This window comes from Lingula anatina, chromosome 1, assembly GCF_051362555.1.
Source record: "Lingula anatina isolate TDL-2025a chromosome 1, LinAna3.0, whole genome shotgun sequence".
NCBI classification, from domain to species: domain Eukaryota; kingdom Metazoa; phylum Brachiopoda; class Lingulata; order Lingulida; family Lingulidae; genus Lingula; species Lingula anatina.
In genome coordinates this window covers 60,306,310-60,327,385 of record NC_141767.1, presented here as the reverse complement: position 1 = coordinate 60,327,385, position 21,076 = coordinate 60,306,310, and the positions used below count along the sequence as shown (strand labels likewise).

Below are 21,076 nucleotides of genomic sequence, written 5' to 3'. Positions count from 1 at the left end.
TCTCGTTATGTGGTGGTAATTAAGATATTACATTTAACAATCGTGAAAAAAGACTGCTTACTGAATTTTTGTTTTATAATTATTTGAAGAGGGCCTCTACTTATTACCCTAGATCCCTTTAAGATTGAAAATAGTACCCTGTCGCAAAAAATAATTTTCCCGTGAAATAAACAAAGAAACCATCCCATGATTCTTTGGGCTAAAGCTAGGTGAAGAAAACTATATTTATAGGGCAGTATTTGTTATTTTGTAACTTGATCAGGTATGTAAGTTTTGGGACACTGTTGAGAACGCCAGGAAAATTAGCAAATTTTTGCTTTAGATTTTGGTTTATGTACTCCCTAGGTTAACATCATTTTTTGCCCTTTTTTAGATAAGTAATACAAAATTAACCATGTTATTATTTCTAGAAGGCTCGTTTAATCAACCCACGACCCGAACTTCAGACACTTGAATTTGATTTTAAAAAAAAAACTATCAATAATCATTCCATGCAAACATAATCCGCCGTGGGACTGACCTTAATATCTTTAATGGGAAAGTGCAATACCAAGAGCGCTTATAACTAAATCAACATTTCATACACCCGTATTAAATCAGGAATTAGTAGAATCAGTGCAAACTAGAGGCACATTTACTTGTGACTCTAATCAAATTGGGATACTTACTACTCTCTTTTATGGAACTAATAGAAAACTGTACTAACATCAAAGGCCGCCTGTAGGCTTCAAAGTACACTGAACGGAATTTTGATTAATCCCCTTGCGCAGGTCAATACTTAAGATTAGGGGAGACAATTTCCAAGTCATTTTCTGAGTAAAGACTGTACTGAAACTGGAAATGTAAATCATGGGAAAATAACATTCGTTTCCGCCAGTTTTCCCCAATGAGTGTGAAATTTTATCCAACCCCGTCCGGTAATCTATAGTTTGTTTAGTTTGGTCTTCTTAAAAGCTGCCTTATAACCAAACAGACGGACCTTTCTTATAGCTACTGAGGGGAAAGTGCCGTTAACACCCAGCTTGCTGTTGATTTATTTGTGAAAAGCTAAAAGGTCAGGTGCAACTCTGCTTATGCTTTATGCCATCTACTCTATGCTATATAGGCCTAGATATCATAATGTAAATCATGAATAACGAAAGGGTGTATTAACTTAACAACATTTCATTTGTAAGCCATAAAGCTTTATGGTCAAGTTCGATCTTCTTGCTAAGTGGGGCATGCAGCGGGCATACATTGAAAATAGCATGGAGAGAAGAGTTTTGTTTGGTTGGCAGTGACTTCTCCTGATATACCGGAGAGAAATTAATGAATAGTGAAAAAGTAATGTAAAAAAATAATACAAGGAAGAGCAAGTCTAAAACTGGAAGAGACCAGTAGCGATGCATGGTGATGGCCTCCCGCATATTAAGGTTGAAGGCAAGACTACAGGAACGCTACGATAAGCTTAAACCCCGTAAACCGGGACTCATGCAGGGCGCTTGTAAGTTGGATTAAGACATATTAAGAGGAGGTATCTAGTGGAGGGCACAGGTGAAAATAGACTTCTAGTTACAGTTTCTCAGATTACCTATTTGACGGCTAATCTGAGAAATCACCACAAACCTGACAGACCTGTGTGGTCGGGAAGAGCGTATTACACCAATTTAAGTCCTCATACCTGTCAGTTTTATCACCCCAGCAGCAGTCACCAGTAGCGGAAAAATGTAACCACATCTGGCGACGTATGAGTAAAAAAACATGTATTCCATAGGAAGGAAAAACTTAAGTGTATGGTTTTGTTTTTGTCTTTATCTGAGCGTGGAAATCCGTGTTGTCGTCGTTGTTTATCACTGTCTAACCTCAACCGTCCCTCCCGCCAGACGTACAGTAGGGCATTATCCCATTAGAGGTAGCCGCGAGGATCTGGAGACCGTGTAATTTCACATTGAAAAGCATTGTGATTTGTAGCTTTGTCGTCAGTTGGTATCATCTTGCCGCATACTTGTGACGTAAGGCACTCGGATGGCTTCAGTTTTCTGTGTTAGCACATGGACTCATTCTCGTTGAATACTGGTAACTCTCACAGACGAACTGAGGAATTCTTAATTCGACAGCTGTACTGTTTTCAGGGATAAAAAAGAAATGATACATCACAGACACGCTTTCATGGACGCTTAACAAAGCTTAGCTGTGTAAAGCACCCCAGAGGAGGAAAAGAGTGTTTGCTTTTCTATTGGTCGATCATCTAAGCAAACGAACTCAAACTATTCCATCCATGGTTGTCAGACAATTTCTTTCAACTGGAATATAGCGATTGCTATCGGGTAGAAACTTTTGAACCATGGAAGTACCCAAGGTGACTCTATCACTGGACTTAGACGAGGATTCTGTTTGTGATGATGATGTATTTGAAGAGTGCGAATTCATTGAATTGCCTGTAAGATTTCAGAAAGACCATAAAGACTATTGCCAAAGTTACCATAATCAACAGAATGACGAAGGGGTTGTTGTGGACATCTCAAACCAAAGCCAGGACATCGACGTTGCTCTGAGATGGCTCAGGCAAGAATTAGTAAGTAATGGTTGCATTACTGCGATCGCTTTATGTCATTTATGTCGATCAGCATGTGCTCATCTGCATCCTGATTGAAACAGATTATAACTTAACTCATACGTAAGTTGGTTTAGGTAAAGAGTTTCCAGTGTTCTCTTAAACTCCGGCCGCGGTGTCTTTCACACGCCTGGAACGTGCGTTTTTCGTTTAGTATCTTTCTGTTTCCATTCGTTGCTGAGGCAATATCGTTTTTATCGAAATTAAGAAGAAACAGTGGTTTACAACAGCAAAGAAAGAGTCAGAAGTTTCATAGCTAGTGACAGAAGGAAGGTTTTGGCTTAATTTGTATATTATTTATTATTATTGAACGAGCGCACAAGCCTGTGAGGGAAAGAGTAATCTTTTGATAAATAATTTGGTTGTTCTTTGACAGACAAAAATTCGCCAGCAGGACCAAGACATCGCTAATCAGTTTCTAAAGATCCAGTTAACAATTCAGCACATAAAGGACAGGAAAAGCGAGTTGGAGAGGATTCCCAGCGCCAAGGACAGCACGTCGTCCCTGGACGAGTACCTTCTCCAGTCTTCCTACACCAGGTTATCTCCTACGTCTGAGGACTTCTTCCGTCTTCGCTCCAATACCATATCCCGCCTGCAGGGACGCTGGAGGACAAAGTCGAGGACCAGTGCGCTTGTCGAAAACTCATAAAGTAGGGTACTGTGCAACGAGGGTCATAACTCCCGGATCTCATTATCGTTTATTTATATATTTATTTATATTTTATTCTCTGCGCCAGGATTGGTGGCATGGCTGTTAAACAAAACTAAATGGGAGGAATGAAATGCCCGTTGACACGTAAGTTCTAGGTGAAAATGGCATACAAACCGACCGATTACAGTGTGATGTTTTTCAAAGCAGCCAATTATTTCAAAATTATTTGAAAAGTCTGAGATACATTATGGTGAGGCATAATGTTGGTGCTTTTCAAAAGCGCACTTACCATAATTGACGTGAATTATGAAGGACATCGCTGAGTGATGACCGGTAATTTAACCAGGATCAACATGTCAGACATTCTTTTAACCTCAAGGACAAGCCTCAGCCAGCTCCGCCCCTGTTTTCATATCTTCTGATCTTGTTTAAATGTGTCGAAATTATTTAATGAATTGTGTAAGTGTCAAGCATGCTTGATTAATGTTACTTTATTGTAAAACAGTTGCATACAAAAATAGTTTCACTCTATATCATATATCTTGTACTGTACCTATTATTCGTAAGAAACGTGACGATGCACCTCTGAAATTAGTAAGAGTAACTTTTACTACAGCGGTTGGGCAAGATTAAGCAACATCTCCTTATTTTTAAGTAATTTTCATCGTCATCATCTTTTAGATGTACAGTTCGTTTTTATATTCAACAGTATTCTTAATTTTCTCCAGTTTTTTTTTTCCTGATCTCTCTGCCCTGGGAAAATTCCATAAGAATTGCAGAAGAAGTTGAAACCCCAAGAATTTTTCTAACTTCCATCTCCGTGCAATCGGCTTATATATTCGAGGTTTTCTCTTATTTCTTTCACCTTCGGCACTAAGCAATAAGTCTTCGTGACGGTAGCGCTAGTTTCCTACTAATTTTCCACTATAATGATGATATCCCCTAGTTGACATTTTCTCGTTTTCTTGCCGTTGTTAAGACAGTGTATAGTGCTATAAAATAGAGACATAGAGACACTCTTCAAGTTTTTAATTCAGCTGGAATGTTCAAAAAGACGCAAACAGGAATGCCTCTTATTATGGGCGCATGATTATTTTAATATTATAATCATCTTTCCTTTTTCCGTCGTGCGCCCGTTTGATTATTCGTACATCAAAGGTCTAATAACAAGAAGGGCAACCACCCAGCATTCCTTTTTCTCTCCAAAATATAGATAAGATTTGCGGAGGGGGTTGCATGAATTTTGCTTCATTTGCATTTTAACAATGGGACACTTGTTCAAAAATGAGAAAGAATAAGTGTAGCCTGGCAAAATCTCACTGAACTATTTTCATTAGACATTGCTTTCATTTGTGTTACTATTTGATAGCATGCCTTGTAGCTCCTCGGCATCATAATCATTTGTATTTTGATTCATATCTGATGCATTGTTCCCACTTTCACTTGAAGTTTTAACAGTCTTGGTGTCTTGATGCTGAAACGTGGATAATTGTGTCGTTTTATTTTGTGGAAGTTCCATTGACGAAGCTGACGACAACATGCTTTGGCGTTCTTCGATTTTGTTATGGTTTTTTTCACCCAATGAAATGGCCCTGAAGTTAATATCTTCCTCATGTGATGGAGTTTGTCTAATTTCAAATCTGTCAGGGAGATTTAAACTTTGTCTGTATCCCTGGCCCCTGTCTTGAGGGGGGCGTATGTCAATGAGGGTCCATCCGTACAAATAGTACCCCAAAACGGAGCCAAGAATGATAGCGATAAATATCCAGAGATTGTACGACATTAGAGCTAGCATTAATACGTTGGACAATGTGACACGTAGCATGTGACATAATGAGTGCAGCAAATGAACCCAAGAAAGCCAGGAATACCTGGAAGATAGTATAAAATAACAAATTAATAATATTCGCCGGGCAAGATTTTAAAAATCATTTTTTCAAAGTTAAAGGTAAAAGGGCGAAATACTTAAAACTCTCTTTGAAGTGAATAATGATCGCGCCTTCGACACTTATCCCTGTATGCCCAGATTTAACTTAGCTTTATTCAATAATTCTACGCCAGGCCTAACCAACTACCAGACTCGGCACCTAAGGATCCTGAATTAACCGATATATCGGACCACACTACCCGTTTTCAAGGTGTGTGTCAGATTGCATTTTGGAGTATCATACTCCAGAACAAATTTTGTAGGACGACTGCGGGCTCATCCACGCTCGGCTGAACAACCTTAAACTGTACTCTTACTTTAGAGTACTCTATTTCATTGTCTCTATGGGGGTATATGGGGAGTTTACGACATTCGGTTTGAATGTTTTAACCACTTTTGATAGGGCTTTTTTGCATTGTATTAGATTAATGTGGCAGTCTAAGGTTCATCTAGGTGGCTTTCAAATTTATGTACCCGGTTTTAAAATCATATAGCGATTAAATACGACAATCGTTTACTATCCAATCAAGGTGACAGCCGAGCGTGGGCTCATCCTGTCGGTGTTCTGACTGATACTCCGAAATGCGATCTGACACACACCTTGAAAACGGGTAGTGTGGTCCGATATACCGGTTAATTCAGGATCCTTAGGTGCCGAGTCTGGTAGTTGATTAGGCCTGTACGCGCTGCATCCAAACGCGTTTTTCGAATTTTTTTCTAATTTCCCCTTGGAAGCGCGATCTGCCATTTTTTCTTTTTTGCAACATACAAAGCTTCCAGGATAAACACGGTACATATAAATGATTATCAATCACAATGCCAGTCTCATCTTGATATCTGAAAATTACCTCTCACCCCCTGGCCTTTAAGCAGTAAAATGGGATATTACTCCATTTCGACCTTCATTTGCATTGTAAGTGAGGTCGTTATTTACAAATATGGCATTTACGCAGCGCCTGGGATAGGTAAATCATGGTCATTTAGGTATTTCTAAAAACAACTTAATAAAAAGCAATTTTATAAAAACATAATGCGGTCACCAAAGGCACGTAAACCTGCAGCACGAACGAACAACCGATATCTACTTACTACCGGATTGTTTTAGTTGAGACAGTCTCACCTGGTTTGCTTGCTGCTCTGTGTTGACGTAACAACCCCGCGGTATGCATAAAGTCCTTCATTCAATAGAGCCACAATCAATATCAGTATCGCTATGACCAGAACATCTGAAAACAAATGGAGAAATTTTGGAAATTCCAACTTAATAACGATTATGACTCTCACCTCAGTAACTCTAGAATAAAAACCGTATAAAGGCAATAGTTCGCGGTGAGATAAGGATGAGGTGCTGAAAGCGGTGCTGATGCTATCTAATGTCCAGAATATCACTGGAATATCAGATTGATGTGATAAGGAACGGAATTTCCGTTCATCCTAATAATTCAACTGCTTAGTAGTCAGTTTGAGAGCTGCATACGTTAAACTGTAAAGGGAGTATTACTGGCGCAGAACATCCCGTGAACTACATTGATACTTTAATCTTAATGCCCAATCTCAACTTCACCTACTGTACTAGTAGTTCATTGTAAATGCTGCTTTCATACTTATTTAAAGATGTTCTCTTTAGATAAGAGGGATTGGTATCTATTAATTACCAGCGTGTGTCAATAAGAGTGATTTCGGGTTTTTGTTTTTTAATTTAAATAGGATTGAAATGTTTATAATGTGGTGTTTTCAGGTCATATTATTGACGAGATTCGCATTTGATAAAGCAAGCAACAAAGGTGATGTTATGGGTATCACTGTAAATGTATTCCCTGAATCATAAACGTCTCCTCGTTAATGATAAATTTCTAAAGTTAAATTACGTCCCATTACACTATGCCACAAATAAAAAATTGTTAAAAATTGTAATATTTGTTTAGGAAACGCTACTTAACATTCCTAAACACGTAGGCTACACCTGTGCAAACTACACGCGCACGACCTCCTTGTCACGGAGAACCACCAACAGCCGAGACTTTAGGATACCGATTTTTTTTTAAATACAAAACTTAATTTCAGGAAAGCATTAAATATACACATTTGACGACCTCCTATCGGGCCCATCCTTTCATCTTTACACTCAAGTATACAATAACCGGGGCAGCAAGTGCTCACGTCAACGAAGGCATGTCAAAGATGTCCAAAGCCATTGCACAGCAGAACGATCTACATGTTGTGTAAATACGTTCTCAACGACCATCTTCACACACGAAACAAATGTTACCTGTAACAGAGACGGTCTTCCATTGCTTAAAAAGTATAGTCACGTCTGTGTCTGTATGAAATGCTCGTCTCATCTTCAGTCAGTTCTGGGGGTTGATGCTAGTGGTGCGAGTGTTTCCTCTTCTGCCTTAGTAACTACCCTGTCACAAACGCACCTGTAACTTCTCATATCTCTGACCCCGATGAAAGGAATCTCTCTCTAAAATCCACCCTTTCTGTCTTATGTACACACCGACGCATTATAGGGTGCAGTTGCTTGGCTTGACACACAGGCCTAAGAATTTGTACCTCAGGTGTCATCTGCTGTGAAAGGAACTCGGACAATGACAGGCCTGACTATCTACTCGTGAAGCGGATACGATTTGTGTCTCACTTGGTACATCAACGTAGATATGTATATCTTGTAGACATTTCTTTCACACACTGAGATAAATATTTCCACGCAAGGATGAACAGTTGACTACATTAACCGTACGCGATAACCTGTGTATATATATATATATATATATATATATATATATATATATATTATTAACATATTATAATACAATAAACTAAATATAAAAGGTCAAACTATTAAAGACCCTTAACTGTTTCACTTTGTCATAGGTATAGTATTTGACAGGTAGGAAGTAGCGCGATTCCATAAATGACAGAGAATTTTGTTAGCTGTTTGGAACCACAAAGGTGATTCAGCTTCCGCGTTTTTTTTTTTTTTATTTCTTTTACAAAAGCCTCTAAGGCTCCATGGTGAGCGGCACAAGCTTGCATTTATACTTAGAGTCAAATCAATTAAAGGGCAAGATAAAAAGAATTTGTTCAAATATGTTTAAATGGCGATATGTTCCCAAAAGTATAAATGACAATCATGGTTTGGTACGGATCCGAGCCTCCTCTCAGTAAGATTTAATCGCATGTGCTTTTTTTTTCCGTTTTGAAAACACCTCACGTTTGGGAAAATCGTGATGTTTCATAATGCATTCTTTGTCTAGTAAGACATGCAGAGAGTTGGCTGTGTATGACAAATACGAGCTGGTACATTTGTAACCTTTGCATGTACATCCGAATCGCCCCAACTGAATGAAGTTGCGCGTCTGGCAATATGTGAAACTGTCGTTATTTCCAATGGGCTTGATATCTAAGTGATATTTGTCAATACTATCATCTTATTCACTAAGACCGCCCAAGGCAGTGCTCCATGGTGTACCCTCACACAACTCACTTTTTTGCACGTGCCACTCACTTTTATATAAAAACAGATTGTAGCTGGAATAGTTAATTCCCAACTAACACAATGTGTCACTTTCAACATAGACGACTTTACTTCACATATTGTATGTGTAAAATAATGCTGTTTTGAAATGTATCTTATTATATTTTTTCAAATTTAAATCATCTTCAAATGCAAAGGCAGGGATAATATTTTGTTTTATATTAGAACAAATATACCTCTTTTATGCTGCATAATTTCAAAAGATATAATATATATCATGTCTATATTGAACATAAAAGATTTCTGTGGAGGTAAGACTGATAACAGGTAAGAATGGTAGATATTTATTAGTATAAACACGCTCTATCACAGTCAAAAGCATTCAATACATACAAAATGTACAATTTTGTTAAAAACTGTATAATAGCATAAATATGCATTCTGACAATCAGTAAATTCCCTACTTATGACAATAGGAATGGGAATGATTAAAAGTAATTTTGTGATGAATTTTCTCCTAATGCTGCAGAAATCAATTGATGATATCAGATCTATATAGCAATTTTCAGCTTCCTTTAACAGTTAAGGTAAACCTTTAAGGTCACTGAACGCTGTCAACTTCTTTTCTACTTTTTAAAAAAAATTATTAATCACCTACTGAATATATGAAAATTGCTTTACAAAAAGTTTATAAATGATAAATATTTCCATAGTTTCAGCAATTGGCACCTTGCTCATAAAAGAGCAGTACAATCTTAGTTCACTGACTAAACTTGTAGAAGACAACATAGTAAAATTTAATGGATGCTAGAATGGCATTCAAAACAGCCAAAGGTGTGTTTTGACTCTTAAACTGTTGCCAACCTGCCTTTTTCCCCACACATGAATAACGAAATAACAAAAAGGCTACCAAGTTGAAAAGAGTGGGGGCCTTGGCATTGGTGGATTATGGTCCAAGTCGTGCTGAGATTGTATTTGCTGCAGTCCTGTATTAAAGCGTTTGTGTGACGTTTGGAATGGACTTGGTGGGTGACTGGTGACTCCAGGGGTTAATGTGATCTGGAACAGATAGGCAATCTAGAATTAACCAAAATATTTGCCTTTTTACCAAATTAATATTATCCTTTCAGTAATATACTTGTGTTTGGTCCACAACCTTTCTTTCACCACTGCAACAGTTCGCCAGAGTGCTTTATTTGTGAATAAGAGCAGACTATACATTTCCTTCAAGTATAATTATAACTATCAGGATGACCTGTTTTTCATGTACAATGCACTGAAAAACCAAATTATTAAATCCATTAAAAACTTATTTTTACCAGAGAGAAAAGAATTGCAAATGTGTCAATCCTGAATTTTATGCTACACTCAAGAAGAAATAGTTGTGCAGTGATAAAAGGTGAAGTGTGCCGGTTTATGACTGAGAGAGAAATAGCAATAATTAATGACAAACACGAAATTGTAGTGAGCTACCAAAAACATGAAGTGACCATGTAAATGCCAGCTGTTTTAAAATTTATCACAAGTTCTCAACACAGTTTTCATAACTGGATTTGCACAGAATATTCCATAGTTTTTATAACTTCTTTGTTTAGAGACTATTATGTTGACATTTGATAAGTGTTAACTGTGCAAGGGCCACACCTCTATTAAGCGTAGTGGAGTGCAGTTTCTCTATTGTGGTAGGCCTGAGTGAACTCTTGCTGCAGTGGAGAGAGGAAAGGTGATGGGGGACCAAACCTAATGGTGCCTGCCTAAAATAGAGGGAACCACTTGTGAGTGAATCAGAGTTGTAACAACAATGGTTTTGTCTTCACATGGGTTCTCAATACTCTCATCTGTATTCTATTTGTAGTACTTTGTGGAAGTGTCTAATTCAGGATTAATGTGTCAACAGATCCATTTGTGAAAAGTTTGTTATGATTTTCAGAATTTAACTGCCAAAAAAATAAGTATGAAAGAACTGCATACAGTGAGGCACTGGTTGTTTGTGCAATTCAGTTTAATTTATTAAAAAGATGAAAATTGTGTCTCAGAAATTGTGCATTGTTACTGCTAATTGTGTTTTCTTTTTTAGTAAGTTTGAGACACAAATTTCATCTCTACTCTAGAAACTAAAGCTTTGTTTTTTTATACATACAACATACACAAGGGTCAGCATCGTTGAACAACCTAGAGTTCAAAAAGTAATGGCTACAAATATCACTTGAATATAACAACTGAAATTCAAAAATCATTAAATGGCAAATGTATTGTCATGCAATGGGAATAGTTGTCACCAAAGACAACAAAATAAAACTTACTGCTTTGTTGGCTACTCCTCCACTACCCCTGATTGTTGCACTGTTTGGCGGAGTGTAGCGCCTCAAAGGGGCACTTCCCATTCTACGAGCTGATGCACCAGCATATGGTTGACCTTTAAAACAAAAGAAAATTAGACATGTAACCCATATTAATGCAAAACTTAGGTTTATAAATATATATGTAAAATTATTGGAATAAAAAATTAAAAAATTCTAATTCAGAAAAATATTTGTAGAATGTTGCATGATGTAAATATTTACCAGGAATTGGGTCAGGTCTTGCTGACTGAGATCTGGACTGCCTGTCCACAGAGCTGTTATCATTGCCATAAGTGAGCTGTCTGGGCTGGCAATGGTGGGGATGGGTGTGGTTCAAGGTGTAATCACCATGGGGGTGCTTCTGAGCGGGCAATAATGGGGGAGAAGTCTTCTCTCTGAGGAGGAAATGTATGCAAATAATTGCATTTTGTCCACATGTAGTTACCAAATGTTAACAACACAGCCAAAATATTAAAATTGAACAGTACAACATGTAGCATCATTATTTTTTTAAAAATTGATTTAACTACATGTAGTTAAAAAGGATAAAAGAAAAAAAGACTGATTGGAAGACTGTCCATACCTCCTTAGAAAGACAGGCTCTGGCTTCTCTGCATTCACATTGTAGCCCAGATCTGTCAGTTCATTAGCTGGTTTTCCTACTTCTGAATCTAAAATATTATAAAAGATATTATTTCATACTTTTGTCAAACAATTTATATTCTTTGATAAAAATTTTATATAAACAAGACAAAAAGGGCTAGGTCTTTAATTCAATACAAACCTGTGATGTGTAAGATTAAAAAAAATAATAACAGTAATTCTCAATGGAAATTGGGAACTCTGTAAATACCTGCATACTCTCCATTGCCTGGCTGAACATCATCATAGGCATTCTTAGAGAACCTGTGGGCAGCAGTGGTCCATGCAATGGCCTTAAGGAGAGAAGACATCAGCTTTAATAACAATTTATTTCAGCAATATATATATACTTCACTGTCATATAACAATATTTCTACCTAAATAACAAACTGTATGGACTGATCATGTTTCAGTCAAAAGAAATAAAAAATAAAATTGGCAGAAAATACTGAGGTCTGTTAAAAATTAAAGAATAAAAAATTAAAAAATACAAGCAACAAACACCTGTATGAGAGTCTGTCAACAACTTTATTCTGATCCCCAAATTATCTGCTTACCTGCCCATTAGGTTTACACAGTATGGTAGTACATTCTGGGCCCGAGCCCCACCTTTCCTGTTCCTTCCATACAAATGCCTGTGGTGGCTGGTGGAGGATGGGGTCATTACAACCTGCGTAAACTGTGCATGTGGAGCTTGCCTTGTGTCGAGTGCGAGGAGGGAATCTGTACACTGCTACAGGGTGTCCACCAACATTCTGCTGTATCATGTAGCCACCTATTTCTTCATCCTGAAACCAAAGTGTTTACCTCATTTAAATAGTAATCCCAACTCTCTCAAGTTATAGTGGATTGGCATTTAGATTAATTTCTGCTCAAAATATTTGATGCCTAGAAACTTGAAAAGAAGTGGAATGGCAGTTTAAAATTAAAATTAATGCAAAGCTTCAAAATACAATGAGTTACTCTTTCATCAATAACCCTGGATAGTCCCTCACCATTGAGTCTGAAGTGTTCACAATTCGCACATATTTGCCCTCCTGGTTCACCTCCAGAATCTTCAGTGGCCCTGTAGCACTGCATGAGGAAGTGGTGTAGTCATAGAATGTTGAACTGTATGGTGGACGCTCTGCTGGGCTGCTTCTGGGGCGGGTTTGTAATGTGGTCCTCTTTAAGTCATTAAACATTTCATCAAAATAATCCTTCCCCTGGCCAAGGTATGTAGGGACGACATGGACACGGGACCTTGTCCCAGCTGAAAAAAATTTAAAAAAGAAAAATACATGTAAATATATACATATATTAATTCAAACTTAGATTAAATCTAAAAACAATTACAGGGGTATCTGGAATAAAACTGAATAAAGCGTTGGGCTTTTTCACCAATATGAACAAAAGGAAATATCAAGAACTGCCTATTCAAAAGCAACCTATCCAGGTTTCTCACTTTTACATTTAAGTACAATGATATTTCACTCTCAGTGAAATCTCAGCTTTTTCATAAAATTCTGAAAACCATACCCTTATCCTAATATATTCAGCACACGGAATGTTCAAGCTACACCCTGTCTGGCTTGTATGTATCTATCCTGCAACTGGTTGCTAGTGTATGACTTACCATATGCTGAATAACATCTTCTACCTTGAAATTTCATTATTATATTCAGTTTTGATAAAGAGCAAGTCTTTAACACAGAGAACAGACCATTCTTTCCTCTCTTTGTACAAGCGATCTTTATATTTGTATTGTTCTGATATACTGGTATCCAAGGCCTGTGTTGACATTCAATACAATTGATCCAAATATCAACTTTTGCTTGGTGTATGCCTTTTAGACATACCTTTCAACCCTCCTGGACCCACACCATGTATTCATAATAGCAATATTTGACTGTACATATTCCGGTTGTAAATATATTGGCTGCATGGCCAGAGACATGGGTAATACATAATGCTTACCTTTAGTTCGCTATGATTTCCTATAACAATACCAGCATTAACACTGTATGATTACTCAAGTAATAAAGCAGCTGTTTATGAATCAAATGGGGCTAACTATAAACAAATGCTTTGGTTTCATGGATTACTTTCTATTTAGGGTGGATACTTTAAGCTCATATTTTACACGCTGAAAGGAGAAATCTCATGGGGCCAATTCCATTCACACAATACCATCTAACTTTGCAATGAGTTTGAAAACATTTAGGTTTTTGTTATTCCAGACAATATTTTCCCTTAGAACCCATGTGTTCCCCAACACAATGGAATTTCAACAATGGAAATATATTATGACCTTTAGCAAAAGTTACACATAACCTGTTTCTCCGAGTTACATAATAATAAAAATATTTTTTTTAAATGTATGACATCTGGACAAGCAATTTTTTTTCACTTAAATTGGTTGTGAATTAAAAATATGAATTTGTTTATTTAAAATAAATCACCAGACATATAATTTTTCACTAATATTTTGAAATATTATACCAACATTGTCAATGCAATGACTAGGAGAAAGAATACTTTTAATTGGAAGATAACAATTTAATATCTCCTTTTTGATGCAATTGTGTTTATTCATTTTCTTGACATGTTTTTCAATTAATATATAAACTGAAATTCATAACTCAAAACACTTAATGTTTAATTGGTCAAAAAAAATTCTAGAAAAAAAAACACATGATCAGAATGTTTACTTACCAGGTGCTGACTGAACTCTTGCAGATGAACTCACTGGCCCCTCAACAGGCCCCAGTATGGGCATGGGCATGGTGCCTTCTGGCATAACTGGTGGTGCTGGGATGGACATCTCTGGCACATAGGTCTCTGGCATGGATGTGACTGGGTTGCTGGAATCAAATACTGCAGGGGTGGTGCAAGTATCCAGCAGTTCCTCCCCTGGTTCTGTGAGGTCTAGGTCCACTCTCTGAACATTGGGGGAGGGAGGTGGGCTGGGCTGTTTAACTTGGGTAGTACTTGTCCTGAAGTCTCCACTGGTTTTCAACATCTGTGTTGAGGAGGCATCAAAGTCGGTGCTGGTGGTAATGAACTGCCTGCTGGTGGCACTGGGAGGACGAGGGGAATGGATAAGAGGAGGAGGAGGGGTTTGACTATAAACGGGAGGGGTGTAACTAGGGACAGGAGGGGTGGGGATAGGGGCAGGAGGGGTGGGGATAGAAGGAGGAGGAATTACTGGAGGCAGAAGTGTCCTACTGGATGTCATTCTAAGCGGGAGTCTTAACCTGAAGTTAAAAATTACATGATTAACCTCCTTGACTGGAGATATAGTTTTAATTTCTGAATGCAAGATATCTAATGAAAATGTCCAATATTCTTTCCTACACATAAAATAAGTGTTTACCTTTTCTCCTCTTCTTCTAACAGAGTCTTGAATGCCTCTATTTCTGCTTTTAATGGAACCTGTGCATCTTTGGCAGCATTGGCCTCCCTCATCTTTTGAAAGAGAAGGTCATTTAGCTCCCGCAGCTTTTTCTCCAATCTTTGGATGTGGTCTGCAGAACGATGGCGCTCTTGATCCAAAACATCCTCTAAGTTCTTCTTTTGAGTTTCCAATGTTTCTATCTGCAATTTTGATTTGACAAATAGAATTACATTTGGGGAGGCAAATTTTTTTAATGCACAAATTGGAGTAAATTTAAAAAACATTTTAAGTATGGATGTTTTGGGACTTTCTTGAAGATTTGAATATTTACATAAATGTTACAAAACATAAGAAGATTATTAAAATAAAGGCTTCTTTATATTAATATAACAGAGCTGAAAGATAAAGAATGCAATTTTACCTTGTGTACACAAAATACTCATCGTTATAATTGGTGTAGTTCAAGAACCACTAAACCTCCTACACATACAGCAGTGAGTGTACCAGGTACTTAATACAGAATTTTTCCCATGCACATTACTCTTAAGCGTTACTAGGATATATTTTTTTCATCTGATCATTCCATAAAATTTCTTTTCTTTTTATCTGTAGGTCAATTCCATAAAGTAAAAATCTGTCAAATTACCTGTCCTCTAAGATTTCTAATCTTGGAAGTCAGCTCATCCACTTCACTGTGCATTCTCCTGTTTTCCGCTGAGATGGTCTCTGTGTTTCGGCTGTCAATGTCCATTTGTGCCTTCAAGGCAGTAATCTGAAACAAAGACAATGTACATTTAATGCTGAAATAACATGTAACTCTTAAATTTTATTTGCCATCAAAACAGATTTTAAAAAACTTTGCCATGCAGCTACCAGTTTAAATTCAGAAACCATGCAGAACAGTGAGAACATGTACATGTAAATAAAACAATAGTATTCAGTTAATTTCAAACAGTATGGTAATATTCTTACAGTAAATACAATTGTGTGATAGAAAAGTTTTATGTACTCACACTTCTGCTAAAGTTCTCTTCAGACTCCATCTTGTATCTGTCTAACTCGGCCTGTGCTGTCTCTCTCACTTTCTGTAACATTTCCACAAGATTGTTGTCCGTCTTTCCTGTCTCTCTCACCTTAGATTCAAGATGAAGAATAGTGTTAGCAGAGCTCTCCAGCCTCATCCTGATATCCTCCATCTCCTGAGCTGACACCTGTTGCTGAAAATCCATTTTACTCTGAAGTGTGTGAATCTTCTCTTCTGCCTCCTGTCTGTTGATTGTCTCCCTCTCATATCTTAAAAGAAATTAAAATATAATTGCAAAATACAATAAAACATGATTAACAAATATGTGATTGAGTTTACTATTTCAAGCAATTAGTATTTATTTCAATGATACTACTTATAGTCAAAACTTATATACCATATATACTATGCATGTATATTTACATGTGTATGATGGGTCCAATGTAAAAATACCAATATAGACAATGCCTTACCTTCTTTTTATATCCTGGTTTTCTCTGAGTACATTCATATAGTCCCTCTGTAATTGCTCCAGGTCTCCCAAAGGTCTTTGTAGGGCCATCTTGGCCTCATGGAGCTCATGCTCTTTTTGCGCTATGGTCCTGTGCAGAACATTCATCTGGTCAAACATGCTCTTGTTCTTGTCTGTCTCCTGGTGAAGCTGGTCCTGAAGCTGTGAAGCTACACTCTCATTCTTAACACTCTGCACCTGGAAGTGGCTCTTCTCATGGTTCACATCATCCAGGTGTCTCCTATGATAATAAAGAAAAAGTTCAATTTTATTAATTTATTAATTTATCATTATCATCTGGCACAGGTGTGCAGATTTATGTATTTGTCAAATTCTTTTTAAAAACAGTTTTATTCATGAATAAATTGAAAAGAAAATTTACTAATTCATTTCTTCCTTTAGATGATTATTATATTAGAAAGGTTTCAAAGAATAACACTTTAAATCCTGCAGTCCAATTCTGAAGACTACAAAAGTGAATTTGCAGGCTTTCAGTTAAAAGATTAAGCCTCTGTATATGACTACGTGTGCATGCAAAAGCTTACAATTGTTTTTTTTTTTATTTATCGGATTTCTCCATCAAAGATTAGATGCTTCCTGCATGTTCATTTATACTCATCAAATTATTGATCATGAATGCATAATCAAGTTAGCTGGTGAAACCACTATTGATTTCCCATTATATTGCGTGATGATATGGGGAGATTCTGGAATAGTAGCTACACCGAATTACTACAAAGCACAGTTTAATACTAGAAACTAAACAAAAATCCAAAATATACACTTTTTCCACTGAAAAAAAGGATAATACCTGAGCTTTTCCAGTTCATGTTCATACATATGCTTGAGTTTGGTGACCTCTTCTTCCAGCACCTGTACTGAAGACAGAAAGGCAGTTGACTCCACTTGGGAGCTTTGATCACGGATGCTTCGGACCATCTGGACATAATTGGAAAAGCGATCATTTATGTTCTGCAGTTCTTGTTTCTCATGCATGCGAGACATGGTATTGAAGTCCATTATAAACCCACTCATCTTGGAGTCAGTACTTGTACCTGAGGAAGATTTACTGTTGCCAGATCTATCAATGGATGAACTAGTGGTCCCTCTGAATGACTGTTTTTTAACTTTGTCTTTGCTGCTTTCTGAATTAATATGTTCAGTTTCTAGCTCCTGATTTTCACGTTCTGTTCTGTCCTTGTCCTCTGAAGTTAATCTCTTTTCTTTTTTATGAGCTATAAAATTTGCTATCTGTTTCTTTTTCTCTGGCAGTTGTGAATGTGATGGCAATGGCTTGTAGTTTCTGCTTGATTTCTGTTGATCACGCAAAATAGATTTCAGAGGTACGACACTGTCTCTATCATTGGACGCATCATCAGCACACCTGGGAGAAAATCTGAAATTGCAGATCAACAAAACTTCAGACTACAAGCCAAGGAGGAACTTAATACCCCAACAACTCATATATGCAAAAAAAAAGCCACTACAAAGATAAGATTATTTGTCTGTAGCACACATAAGTTACAATCCTAAAATGCTTTATTGATCTACATGTACTTCCAAAATTAAAGCTTTGACCTGTAATACTACAAGTTATATAGACTCCCCATAGATATTATCTGTGCCTTAGATACAGCAAACAAACAGGACTTTTGCAGAACATCAGTTTAAAATGAGTGAGGCCACTGAAATCTTTTAAAAACACATTTTGTATAGAACAAAATATTAGCAAGTGTGTTATCATTAATCACAAGAATGGAGAAACTAGATCTTTATCACAAACACTAGAATCTGAAAATTCTTTCAAGTCTTTACATTAGTGACAATTTTTTTTTTATGATGAAAATTATTTTTCTGTACAGTCACAAAAAGTTCAATTCTACCTACTGATCATTAAAAAACATAAATAAATTCATTTATCTATTTATCAACCAATAAATAAATAAATAATAATAAACAATAAAGGAAACAAAGTCCTACCTTACTTTCTTTGTCTGTTGATCAGCCATATTAGAGACATGTCTTAATTAGCTACAAACACACATTTAAAGAAAACAAAAGTTGGTTGTCTTGAGAACTTATGCCAGTGTTAACAGTGTTCACTGAGCAGTCTCAACCAGCTGCAAGGATGTACTGTTGGTGAATGATACTAAGCACACCTGTTATCTGGTACCTGGACTGGCTTAATATAAGCCTCTACCTCCAAGACAGCTAATATCATCTGACTAAGCACACACATCAAACTCCTCTCAAGTCACCTCATGACCCTAACAAGCCTAGAGAATAAGCTGCCCAATACATTATTGATAAGACATTTCATCTCATTATGGAAACTAACACAAGCATGTGGCTGTGTCAATGAATTCACTGAAATAAAGGTAAGGGAGGATGTGTGCATGTGTGTTTCCCTTTTTCATAACTGCATACGTAATCTTTTCTTTCTAAATCTTATCAAGTTTTACCCCAAGTCCCTTTACAAACATTCTTTTAATGATTAGCATTTTTTTATTTGCCTGGAGATGCCAGTGTCATATAAGTACTGTAACAAAACTGCTTTTTAATGCTGATAAACCTTATCAGCAGTATGAAAGTACCGTATCAAGAAGAGGGGGGGGGAGAGGACATAAAAACTGATCTTCCATGAAATCTTTGGTTCTTTAAGGGCATTTATTGAAAGAAAGTGTGTTTGCATAGGGTGGGGTGAGGTGGGGTTACTTAGTCAATCAGAAAGCAGAGAATCTGATTTGGTATGTTTTATCAACTGTTAATACTGTTTGTGTTAGCTATTCTACTTTGAAATGTGTTTAATTTATCAGGACTTTACAAAACAAATTTTTTATCGATTTTTGTTCAAAGTTGTGAAATATATTTTTCTTATTGGAAATCTACACTGTTCAATAATGCAAATATGTAAATTCATCAATAGTGTCAATATAGCTGAGATGGAATGGAAGCATTTCAGATTTACTTAATGGAAATTAGACAAACATGTTCTCCTTTCATATATATATATATATATATATATATATATATATATATATATATGACTCAAAACTGAGTTTACATTTTATTTGAGGGATAGATGGGACTTAGTTCAAATTATACCTGGTAGAAGAACTTTATACAATTTATCCTAAATCATGATATTCATGTTGTGAAAATAATACTGCCAGTCTGGCTTAAGGTTTCTTTTTGGTTATCATTTCCCAGTGCAAAATTCCAAAGGCTGTTTCATTATTTTAGCACAGTCGCACAATTGAATAATAGTTTTTCTTTTAAACTAGGATCTTATTTTGGATCCTAGTTTTAAAATATGTCACCGTAAAATAATCACACCACACTGATTCTTGGCAATATCAAAAGAGCTTCGGCACTTAAATGTGATAAAAAACAACTTACTTTAAAAAGGCTAGGATATTCTGATTATTAAATTAAGGACACCTGCAAGTAGTAAGGATTGCTTAGAAAGTTCTTATATTTTCTTGAAAGAACTTAAGAATTTATAGATTAATTAATTTTGATAGATCCTGAGGTAGAAATATGCTGTTTTATATCTTATCAGGTTCCCTTTGTACCAGCACAATGTGCTAAAAGTTGGACATTAGGCCTTTTCATTCACCAAAAATAAAAGTGTCAAAATAACTGATATAAATTGTTCTGCTTACTCGTATAGCTGACTGATCCATGCTTAATGGCAATCAGTGATTGCAGTGGTGGAATTTCTATTACCTCCAAACAAAACTTTACATATTGTCCAATATTCAAGTCTAGTTTTTTTAAATGACACTGCTAACATTTTGTTGATTTGTAACATCACATTGTCCTGTGTACGTAAGTATTGTTATTATGCATTGTCAATTAGCCTACTGATCACTTGTGGTGCTATCACAATGTACCACTAATTTGGGTTTGGTGCAGAGGATTCTTAAAATGTTTGCGGAAACCTAGCAGCATTTTAACTAAGCATGTAACCATGATTTAATATATATAATATTCCTGATATAGCACCTGCTATATGGTAAGTCTGAATTATTATTTTACACAATTCAATTGCTAAAAACACACACTAAGACAGGAAAGGTATGAGGCAGTAATACAATGTATTATATGAATGATTAGTGAAGCTAATCTTCTACACACTAAATCATGTTGTGTCACATACTGAAATACTGTATGTTTAACTGCACCAGGTATCAAAATATACATTAATTGAAACTGAATTTCTGTTCTTGTCATGTGGCACCATCTCTACAGACTTCAAAATATAGGGTAATTTTTTCTCTTTTTACCGTGTACTTCTTACAAATATACCGCCATAGAAAACAAGTCAATTATTTGCCACTATTTGCCTAAATATAATATAATATATTTGCTAATGCCATATACCATGACATTATATATAGTCTAATATAGCCGGCGAAATGTGCTTGAAATTTTATCTTCTCTTCACTTACTTTAAATATCCTTGTCCCTTAGCTCTAGGTTGGACTTCTTTTAAATTTTCGGTATTCTATCCGTTTCCAGA

The 21,076-nt window shown here is 36.4% G+C and overlaps 3 protein-coding genes across 6 annotated transcripts; 1 reads left to right on the top strand and 2 right to left on the bottom strand.

Annotated features, from left to right (window-relative positions):
* The first annotated feature begins 1,022 nt into the window (after positions 1-1,022).
* On the top strand, positions 1,023-3,779 carry LOC106171807 (uncharacterized). Its single transcript, XM_013552282.2, has 2 exons — positions 1,023-2,554; positions 2,970-3,779. The coding sequence occupies exons 1-2, from the start codon at positions 2,324-2,326 to the stop codon at positions 3,243-3,245; spliced, it is 507 nt and encodes a 168-aa protein (XP_013407736.1). The 5' UTR covers positions 1,023-2,323; the 3' UTR covers positions 3,246-3,779.
* On the bottom strand, positions 3,724-7,840 carry LOC106171799 (uncharacterized). Its single transcript, XM_013552270.2, has 3 exons — positions 7,445-7,840; positions 6,296-6,401; positions 3,724-5,119 (listed from the first exon to the last, which is right to left on the bottom strand). Exons 1-3 carry the CDS (start codon positions 7,515-7,517, stop codon positions 4,582-4,584), a joined length of 717 nt encoding a protein of 238 aa, XP_013407724.1. The 5' UTR covers positions 7,518-7,840; the 3' UTR covers positions 3,724-4,581.
* A 1,144-nt stretch (positions 7,841-8,984) lies between these two features.
* On the bottom strand, positions 8,985-18,730 carry LOC106172050 (lamin-A). Of its 4 annotated transcripts, none has more exons than XM_013552644.2 (15): positions 18,532-18,728; positions 17,363-17,947; positions 16,514-16,792; positions 16,030-16,309; positions 15,663-15,788; positions 14,996-15,216; positions 14,335-14,876; positions 12,636-12,892; positions 12,198-12,428; positions 11,852-11,933; positions 11,582-11,669; positions 11,221-11,393; positions 10,960-11,072; positions 10,301-10,410; positions 9,555-9,715 (listed from the first exon to the last, which is right to left on the bottom strand). In XM_013552644.2, the coding sequence occupies exons 1-14, from the start codon at positions 18,558-18,560 to the stop codon at positions 10,306-10,308; spliced, it is 3,111 nt and encodes a 1,036-aa protein (XP_013408098.2). In that variant the 5' UTR covers positions 18,561-18,728; the 3' UTR covers positions 9,555-9,715; positions 10,301-10,305. The 4 variants fall into 4 exon arrangements, with proteins under 4 accessions (XP_013408091.2, XP_013408098.2, XP_086855911.1 ...); XM_086999785.1 differs by having other exon boundaries at positions 9,561-9,717; positions 10,305-10,410; positions 18,532-18,730; XM_013552652.2 differs by lacking the exon at positions 10,301-10,410 and adding an exon at positions 10,797-10,828 and having other exon boundaries at positions 9,574-9,715.
* Positions 18,731-21,076: the final 2,346 nt, after the last annotated feature.